The sequence below is a fragment of the Neltuma alba genome, unplaced genomic scaffold, assembly GCF_004799145.2.
Source record: "Neltuma alba isolate B1F8T4 unplaced genomic scaffold, ASM479914v2 tig00002219_pilon, whole genome shotgun sequence".
Lineage (NCBI taxonomy): Eukaryota > Viridiplantae > Streptophyta > Magnoliopsida > Fabales > Fabaceae > Neltuma > Neltuma alba.
Window position 1 is genome coordinate 1 of NW_021632786.1, and position 8,725 is coordinate 8,725.

The 8,725-nt window shown below is 31.3% G+C and overlaps 1 protein-coding gene and 1 pseudogene across 1 annotated transcript; one reads left to right on the forward strand and one right to left on the reverse strand.

Moving 5' to 3' along the window:
- Positions 1-873: 873 nt before the first annotated feature.
- LOC114720408 (protein DETOXIFICATION 40-like) lies at positions 874-3,648 on the forward strand (annotated as a pseudogene).
- A 4,487-nt stretch (positions 3,649-8,135) lies between these two features.
- On the reverse strand, positions 8,136-8,486 carry LOC114720364 (uncharacterized). The gene has a single exon (XM_028906011.1). The coding sequence runs from the start codon at positions 8,484-8,486 to the stop codon at positions 8,136-8,138; it is 351 nt and encodes a 116-aa protein (XP_028761844.1).
- Between the last annotated feature and the right edge of the window lie 239 nt (positions 8,487-8,725).

Genomic DNA, 8,725 nt, shown 5'->3' on the forward strand with positions numbered 1-8,725 from the left:
AGAGAACAAATAAAGTGCCGACACTTTTGATTTTAAGTGGCCTATTAATTGCTCTCTACTACTTTTTCTCCCAACTGGTCTTCTAGTATTGGCAAGCAATTTTCAATACACCCACTGTATAGAAAGTTTATTCCTAAATATATATAATTCACTAATAATTAATTTCTTTTTTTCTAATTTTACTTTTTTCAATACAATAAAGACAATAGGCGAAACTCAGGAGCATATTTTTTTCACCACCTAAAATAGGCAAGTGTAAAAATTTAATGCATTTCTTAATATGTTAAAGTAGAGTACAAGTGATTTACAGATATAAACAGGCGCTATTTCAAAAGAATGAAGAAAACCCTAAATTTTATTGGTTTATCTTAAATTTAATAATTTTTAATTTTATCCTTATTCGATACATACTCTTTTAGTCTTATTTATAAATCACATCTAATATATGTTACTTGGATCAAGAAAATCATGAGCATCATTAACTTTATTAATAATTTAATAACTTTTTTTCTTTTCTCCTCCCTATTCAATATATATTTTTCAACAAAATAGCAATTTACATAATAATAAATAAAAAGTAAAATAATATATTTATGTAAAAAATTTAATGATATGACTTATAAATAGAAAAGTACACACTTTCACTCTAACTTGCAAATAGAATAAGAGGAGCATGCTTTCTGAAAAATCATCAATCTACATAATAATAAATTAAAAATAAAATTGTACATTCATATATTAAATTTAAAAAGATAATTTATATTAATGACAAAAGAAACTCTCTACTTATAAATGCAGGACTAAAGATTGTGTGTGTATTATTTTAGTGAGGGTAAAATGATATAATATTTAATTTGTTTTTCAACAGTTGGGCATGGGAAGCGCGGTGGAGACGCTGTGCGGGCAAGCCTACGGTGCGCACAAGTATGAGCTGCTTGGTGTGTACATGCAAAGAGCAATCATAGTTCTAACCCTAACCGGGATTCCACTAACCCTGGTTTACATATTCAGCAACAAATTCTGCTCTTGATCGGCGAATCAACGGCTCTCTCATCAGCGGCCGCCATCTTTGTGTATGGCCTGATCCCGCAAATCTACGCTTACGCTGTGTGAACTTCCCCATACAGAAGTTTCTCCAATCGCAAAGCATTGTGGCTCCCAGTACTTACATTTCCGCGGCCACCCTCGTGCTTCACGTGCTGCTCAGTTGGGTGGTGATCTTCAAGTTGGGCCTTGGCCTGATTGGGGCCTCTTTGGTGTTGAGCCTCTCTTGGTGGATCATAGTGGTGGCCCAATTTGTGTACATTGTTGGGTCGAGAAGGTGTAAGCATACGTGGACCGGGCTTAGCTTGCAGGCCTTTCATGGGCTTGGGCTTTTACGAAGCTATCGGCAGCTTCCGCCGTCATGTTGTGCCTCGAGATTTGGTATTTTCAGGTGCTGGTTTTGATCACTGGCTTGCTTGATGATTCTGAGCTTGCCCTTGATGCTATTTCTGTTTGGTAAGCTTTTTATTTATTTACTTATTTAATATTTCAGTCACACCTTTCAAGGTTAGGAGTTATTAAATAATTAATCTAAAAAGATTAAAATAATAACCTAGGATCAAAATAAACCCCTAAACTCATTTTTCTCCAAGAGATGGTTTAATAATGTGGGTTATGAATTTCTGATGTAATGAATGGTTATAATAAATGTGGTGGCATGCAGCATGGCAATAACAGGACTACTGCTTCAGATTGGAATTGGATTTAATGCAGCTGCAAGGTGAGTCATATTTAATTTGCTGATATAATACTCCTTCTTATGCTTTTTATGAGGTCCAAATTGTTGAATTGATTCTGTCATTTGAAGGGGAAAAAAAAAATACTCTGTGAGATTGTCTGCACATTAAATAGATTTTTATCGAATTTACTTCTAATTAATTGCATTATTTTTTGACATACATTCTATTTCATCATCTTTTTTTTTCACTATTTCAGTGTCTCACTTGCCCTTGAGGGGCATATTTGGGAAATTAAAAAGTACATTTCTTATATATTTATTATTTTCACTTCTCTCTCCCCACCTCCCCTGGCATATTTAGAAAATAAAAATGTACATTCCTTACATATTTATTATTTTGAATTAATGTTAACAAATTTCTCAAACCACGTAATTTGGTTATTTTATTTGGATCTTATAAAAATAATGGGAGGTAATATTAATTAAGTTTAAAGAAGTAGGGTGATTGTGAATGATGATGAACATGTGGGCACATGGATGTAACAGCGTGAGGGTGAGCAATGAGCTGGGGGCTGGGAATCCAAAGGCAGCAAAATTCTCAGTAGTGATAGTAAACACAGTGTCGTTGGTGGTGGCGGTGATAGAAGCCATGGTGGTGCTCGCTCTCCGCCACGTCATCAGCTATGTTTTCACTGACGGCGAAACTGTGGCGGAGGCCGTCTCTGATCTCTGCCCTTTTCTTGGTCGTCACCCTCATCCTCAATGGCGTTCAGCCTGTATTGTCCGGTAACTCTCCTCCCCCTCTTCTCATTGAGAAATTAAAGATGATGAGAGCAAGAATGCATGAAATGAAAGAGAAGGTTGTTTATGGTGTAGGAGTGGCTGTCGGGTGTGGATGGCAAGCCCTGGTGGCTTATGTGAATGTGGGATGTTATTATGTCGTTGGGGTTCCACTTGGTTGTCTCTTGGGGTTCAAGTTCAACCTTGGCGTTAAGGTACTACTCTTATTCTTTTTTGTTTTGTTCAAAAGGAATTTTTACCGACAAGAGTTGGTTTGATTAGTAAGAAATCAGCTCATAACTCATAATTCATAACGTTCTGAATTTGAATTCTACTATGAACAGTAAGAATTTTGTTAATGAGTGATCTATGAATACTTCTGTGAGTACTCTTTAAGCCTAAAACATATCCTCAAGAACTAACTTGTCTAAACTTTATCTAAAAAAAGGACTTTTTAGTATATAGGGTATAAAATAACTGCCACGTGAAAGAGAACAAAAACATATCACAAGTTTGATATCTTATCAGCAATCTTAGGCTATTAGTATCTGTCTCTTTAAATAAAATAAAATCAGCGTCTACACCTAGAAACTAATTACTGACAATTCCTACATCTAAGAATTGATAATCCCTTGGCTTCTCCTTCAAATTGGATTTGAAAGTTATGAAGAATGGCGAAAATGAAATGCATGCAGGGAATATGGACAGGCATGATCGGTGGAACTATGATGCAGACTCTGATTCTGCTGTGGATCACTGCTCGCACTGATTGGAATCATGAGGTAACTACCTTCAACCCCCCCCCCCAAAAACCAAATCCCACTCTCTTAAGCCCATTATTAAACTATTGGGCTTCAAAACCCAAAATGATTGGGCTTGGCCCAATAAGTACACGGATGACTCATGTAAAATGGGGACAATGCACAGGTGGACAAAGCTCAGAAGCGAGTTCGCAAAGTGGCAAGATCAGAAAGACGCTGAGAGTCCGCAGCGCCCCGGTTGATTTCCATAATAATATATAATTATTTGGTTTAATGACACTTAAATTTAAATGAATGAAGTAAAGTGGGTATATACAAAGAGAAAGCATTTAGAGGTGACATTTGATTCCATGATTTTCCGTTTGTTTGTTTTTGTTACAAAAACAATTTTATAAAATTGTTTTTTGAAACAAGTTTTGAGAATAAAACGAATAAAAACATATGTTTGGATAATTATTATAGAAAAGCACATTTAAAAAAAATTAAAAATTACATTTGTGAAGTGGTGGCCGTCACTGACAATAATTCCAATTTTTCAAAATACAAAATACCAAAAAAAAAAAGAAGAAAATATTTAAAAATTATTTTGGTTTTTTAGTTTTCAAAACCATAATATTGTTTTTTTAAACAACCAATTAAAAACAAATTAATAAACATGTTTTCTTTAATTTTTTTGTTTTTTAAAAAAATTGTTTGCAAAAGCAAAACAAAACAAGCTCTATATTTTTCTTTTCTTTTGTTTTTATTTAAACAAGCAATTAGTATTAAGAGCTTGAAATTACAAGTAAAATCAATCTCGCGACCTCTCATTTGAAAAGAGAGCTTTTAAGTCGGTAAGCTAGCCACAAGGCCTTTTGTAAACTATATTTGCTCATTGACAATGGTATTTTCTCACAAACTAAATCAGCCTTTTATTCTTCTTATAAATGCATGGAATGACGAGGAAAAAATAATTTGAAAGGATGTGAAGCAGCATCAAGCTGCAGTAAGTAAGACGCCAAGCTAGGAGTAGATAGAGTCATTCATGGCTAAAGATTTAAAGCCTCGCTCTTTGTTATTTATAGATTTGAGAGATAAATTAGTAATTAATTACTCAGAAATCAATAAAAAAAAGGGAAAATCCTAATTAAATCTTGCTGAAATACTTAAATTTAAATTGAGGCCTACACTTTTAACAAATTCTTAATCAAGACATAAGACCTAATTAGGAATTGCTGAATATTGTTAAATAACTATAATGCCCCTCTTTAGTTAAAAATGAAAATTGATTATTTTATCCCTCTAAAGTGGTTCATCATCTCTTATTATTAATATTTAGACAAAAAAATATAAATAATTTTTTAGTGTTTGAAATTTTGTAATATAACTAAAATCTTCAAAATATTTTCATAAAACATTTCAAATTATAATATAAGTAATCTTTAAATAAATATTTTTTTTCAGGTTGTAAATATTTATTTTAAAATTTTAAAATATTTTAATTATAATAAAAATTTAATATTAAATCGTAATCATTTACGTTTTTAGTTGGATCCAACATTGTTTAAATAAATAAAACTAATGTAAATTATAAAAACTGAAAATAAAAAAATTTATTTAAACTTTACTTATATTTATAATTTTACTTATATTTGAAATTTAACATGTTTTATTAAAATATTTTTAATAGTGTAAGTTATATATACAAATTTCAAACATTGTAAAATTACTTATATGTTTTTTGGTCTAAAAAAAATCATAAGAGATGAGGAATTACTTGGGAGAGGTATATTAATCAATTTTTTTTTAATTGAAGAAGGGCATTTTGGTTATTTAACAACATTTAGAAATCCCTAATTAGGTTTCATGGCCTGATTAAGAATTTGTTAAAAGTGCAGGCCTAAATCTGAATTTAGGTATTTCGGCTGGATGTAATTAGGATTCTCCCTAAAAAAAGGGCTATATATATATATATATATATATATATATATTACAATTACAACGAAGTAGCAGCATATTCTAACTGGTATATTCTGGCCAATGGCATGAAAATTACAACACCAACCAGCTTCATTAAAGCAGACACATGCCCTGAGCTGACTTGTTAGAGTAGCCCATCGGTCCACCTCAGTTCAAAGCCTTCCAACGTGAAGCCAAGCACATATATTTATATTGTAGAGAGAGAGAGAGAGAGAGAGAGAGAGAGAGTTGAAATGAATGGTGGGGTTGCATGAAAGATGAAACCACACCGCGCTTGAAGTTAGACCAGAGAGTGCCTTATATGCATGAACCTCGCGATTGTGCGTGCAATTCCAGATTCAACTCTCTTATTTTATTTATAGTCAATTACTTCTATATATATATATATATTTATGGAATTGTTCAGAATGAACCCGAAGCAGAGTTTATTAATTATCTGCTTCTGTAGAAAGGGGGCAGCTCCATTACAACACCATTAACAAGAATTAATTAATTGTGCTCAACTTACAAGATAAGTCATTTTAACTAATTCATTAGTATTAAAAATAATATAGTTAACTCATTAAATGTTTTCCAAATTGAAAGTTTTCCTTTTTTCAGCTTTACCCATATTAAATGAGATCATAGAGGAGAACGAAAAACACAAGTAGGTATATTTAAGGATAAATTGCAAGGACATAATTGATAAATAAGCATTAATTACTATCTAATTACTTACTCCTCTGATTCTATTTATAAGTTACTTCCTAGATGTTTCAGACAAACTAAAAAAAATCTTAAATTTCATTAACTCTCATTTAAAATTTAACAAGTTTTTAACTTTAACCCTATTTAATAAACATTATACCTACTGTAAACAAAATCAACATAATAACAAATAAAAGGTAAAATTGTATATCTATATAAAAAAGTTCTCTTAATATTCTATAAATAGGACCCAAAAAATGTATTCTTTCTGTGCTCTATAAATAGGACCAGAGGAGTATATTTTGAACCAAATCATTTTTTTAGAAGAAACTCGAAGGGAGTAATATCGATAAGCATTGCAAGGAGTATATTTGGATGGAGGGATTATTAGGAACTTAGTTATATAATCAAGTCAATACTATAAAAATTAAATTTTAGAAGTTGAGTTTAAACTGAATCAAAACTATAAAAAATTAATTTTTCCTTTTTATTTTGAGACTTTTATATATTTTGATGAACGGATTGTATGTATTGACTTGTAGTCCATGAAAGTAGAAGATGAATTATTAAGGAGACCGTGGTTTGCTAAGCTATTAGGGTACCATTCAGAACTGTCATGATATATAAATTAAATATATATATATCAGTTGCCTATTTCCACACAAATAATAATAATAATAATAATAATAATAATAATAATAATAATAATAATAATATTATTATTATATTATTATTATTATTTTATTATTATTATTATTATTATTATTTTCCCTCTCTAAAATGCCTTCCCAATCTACATCTCTACATATTCATATGGTATTCACCACCAACAACATTGGCAGTTGCATTACAGTATGGAACATTCAATTGTGGTTTAATTTGTAACTACCACCGGCCAGTGACTCTTTTTTTTTTTTTTTTTAATCTTATTTTAAGAGAGATAATAATTTAAAATGGAAGTTCTTAATTATGTTGGGAGATATTATGATGTCAACATATATATACATACATATATGTATGCATGTATTCTTTCTAATAAGACAAATAGTAGCAAGTGAATAAGCTATAGAGATTACTATAGGATGACGCGCATATACACACACACAAAACTATATATAGCACTATAATTAATCTTATCATTACTACTACTTTATCAATATCTTTAAGTTGATAAACATCATTAAAACTGATGAAGCAGGTGAAGATGTTATTTTCCTATACGTGCCTCAATGATCATCACAATTTTTTTCCAAACATAGATATTTTCTTAGTGGAAGCAATCCTATTTGAAACATTGTCGGACACCCTTCCTAATAAAGATTCGAATATTAGTTCACTATATTATGATAAATTAGTCCCTACAGCTAGACCTAATCATCACAAATTTATGGATCTATTTAAGCTTATTATAAGCAAAGTGGAGACTAATCTATTGTTGGGAGTGTAATATTATATTCCAGGACCCACATAACCATACTCATATATATATATATATATATATATGAGAAATTAAATTTGAGGAGGAAACTGTTATAATATAATGAACAATAAACTGCACCTACTCTTCATAATTGCATTATTATATGCATAATTTATCTGACCTCACGTGTCAAGCTTTCAAGTCTCACACTCTCGTCAGAACTTCTCATACGATAAACTTGAAAATAACATAAACATTTAATTACTTCCACCTCACGATAAGTTTGTAAAAGCTGCCACAAGTTATTCCATTATTACTCTTCATTACCATCATCACATAATCCTCGTTCTCCTTAAAATTCTGAATCCAAACTATAATCTGCAATTCTACCCATTTGTGATGTTAGTTATTGATCTCTCTCTAGCTGCTAGACTGATATATTTATATATATATATATATATAGCTATAAAAGATCTCATAATTAACTGGCGAAAATTAAAAAAAAAAAACTTTCCAGATCCACTTGATCTCTTTAATCATTCAGATAAAGGGGAAAACATATGAAAACCCCGCAGATTATGGAGTTCATTGTATTTGTGTAGAATGAAGGAGTACATAACAAATCTCCAGTATCTGAGAAACATGGACGCTGTTACCGACAAAACAGACACGTACGATAATGGAGATTTCATATGCAGTATCCATGTTGTGTATCAAACGATCCAGTATATCTATATGAGACACAATAATAATACCAAGGAGTAGGATATATATATATATATATATATATATATATAATTGAAGATCACTTGAACAAAGGAGGGAGGCTTATGATATTCTTCACGGTTTTCAAGTGAGCCATGAGGTGTCCATGAAACCCAGATTTAGCAGAAGAAACAGTGGACTGAATCCTCTTCTTGAATCTCCTCAGTCTCTTTCCTATTTTCACCTTCAGCTTCGATATTCTGATCCTTAACGACCACGACGACGATGACGATGATTTTGGTTTTCTTCGACGAGAATAATAGTAACCGTGATCAGCTTTCTCCATCACCTTGTAGATCAAGAACTGTGCTCTTCTGTGCTTTATGTCTTCTGGGTCTTCCTTCTCCACCTTTGAGTAGCCATACGCCTTCCTATAAATTGCCAGAGCCATCATTTTGAATTTTCTTCTTATCCAACAAAACAAGATACAGAAAGGCAATATGGATATATGAAGCCTAGACGATGGGTTTGAATCTGATATATATAGTGGTCTTTTTTTTTTTTTTTATTTGTAAAGTTGTATTTGGAGAATTAAATATTTATAACCCCAAACCAAGGTGAATAAATAATTAAATATTATTAGAGATGTTTATTGATTATTAATTACTCCATAGGGTTGAAGGTGGGGCC